At 33.8% G+C, this 1,570-nt stretch overlaps 1 protein-coding gene across 1 annotated transcript in view; it reads left to right on the forward strand.

The window, feature by feature from the left end:
- Nucleotides 1-1,561, forward strand: part of parp3 (poly (ADP-ribose) polymerase family, member 3) — a 5,994-nt gene extending 4,433 nt beyond the window's left edge. The window contains 2 exon segments of the mRNA XM_025060036.1: nt 1-47; nt 892-1,561. The exon segment at nt 1-47 is cut by the window's left edge and continues 48 nt beyond it. Coding sequence (XP_024915804.1) covers nt 1-47; nt 892-1,064 — 220 coding nt within the window. The 3' untranslated portion in view covers nt 1,065-1,561.
- The last annotated feature ends 9 nt before the right edge of the window (nt 1,562-1,570 follow it).

Consider the following 1,570-nt stretch of genomic DNA (forward strand, 5'->3'; position numbering starts at 1 on the left):
TCCCGCAGGATATGATAGTGTGGTGGCACGGGGAACAGTCGAACCAGGTAAAACTCTTCATTTAACTCATACTTATTCAGTCATACTATTATGTATTTAAATATATACATATATGTATATGTGCATGTATGTGTATATATATATCTATATATATTTATATATGTATACATACATATATCTATATATAGATTTATATATGTATACATGTGTATATGTGTTTATATGTATATATGTATGTATACATGTCTATACATGTTTATATGCATATATGTGTATTTATATATGTATATATGTATGTATATATGCATATGTGTATTTTTATATCTATATGTATGTATGTATGCACATGTGTATTTATATATGTGTATATATATGCATATGTGTATTTATATATGTATATTTATGCATATATGTATATATATATATGCATATATGTGTATATATATGTTTATATATGCATATGTGTATTTATATATGTATATTTATGCATATATGTATATATATATATGTGTATATATATGTTTATATATGCATATGTATGTATATCTGTTTATATATATAATGTATATGAATATATGTGTAGTTATATATGTTTACATATACGTAGATAGATAGAACTTTATTCATCCCTCGAGAGTTTCCTTCAGCGATGTTAGGAATATATAGTGCAGCGGTTAGCTGGGTTGGCTCGGAAGCAGAGAGTCCTGGGTTCGATTCCCAGAGGAACCGCATGCTTGATAATGTTAATCCTCCTAAATTCCAAAGTCGCTTTGGATAAAAGCCTCTGTTAAATGCACAAACATAAAATCAATATGTATGTGTTTATATAAATTTTTTTTTTTTAACGTACTTCACAGCATTTTTACATCTGTTGAATCTTCCTGTTGTCAGATCCGTCTGCAGACGTCACCATCACCCTGGACGGTAAGACGGTGACTGTTCCTCAGGGTCAGCCCAAACAACAGGCCCAGTTCAAGGACAGCTACTTCAGCAACAGTGAGTATCTCATCTACAAAGAGAGCCAGTGTCGCCTCCGCTTCCTGCTGGAGCTGAACATGTCGTGAGGAGAACAGACAGGTGAAGTACAGACAGTTCTACCCTGGATGACCTGTACCTACCTATGTACCTGTGCCTTATGTTTTGCACTCAGTCTTTAGGCTGCACCCACCAACCCACTAACCCACTGACTCACCCAAAGAAGAAAGGTTTCCTACCTGTTTGTGATTGTAACAATCAACAAAAGACAAAAATATTTGCACTACTTTTTGTTTGTTGGACATCACGCTGCACACGGTATTTTATTTGGCGTCTCTGGTCTGGTATGAGTGGCTTAGCTTTTACATATTACTTTATGTAATCCCAGGGGAAATGAAAACATGAACCTGAGCCTCTGAAAGCAGCTCTGATGTTCTGAAGGTTTTTTTTGTTTGTTTTTTTTTCCTGTAGCTGGTGCAGTTACACAACAGATACGGTTTGATGGTGATGCAGTAGAGTTGAGCAGATGTTTATTAATGGTTAACCTTTGCACATGTGGATGAATGCTCTGTTTAAAAAAAAAAAATATATATAT

The sequence above is a fragment of the Cynoglossus semilaevis genome, chromosome 11 (assembly GCF_000523025.1).
Source record: "Cynoglossus semilaevis isolate Cse_v1.0 chromosome 11, Cse_v1.0, whole genome shotgun sequence".
Taxonomy (NCBI): Eukaryota; Metazoa; Chordata; class Actinopteri; order Pleuronectiformes; family Cynoglossidae; genus Cynoglossus; species Cynoglossus semilaevis.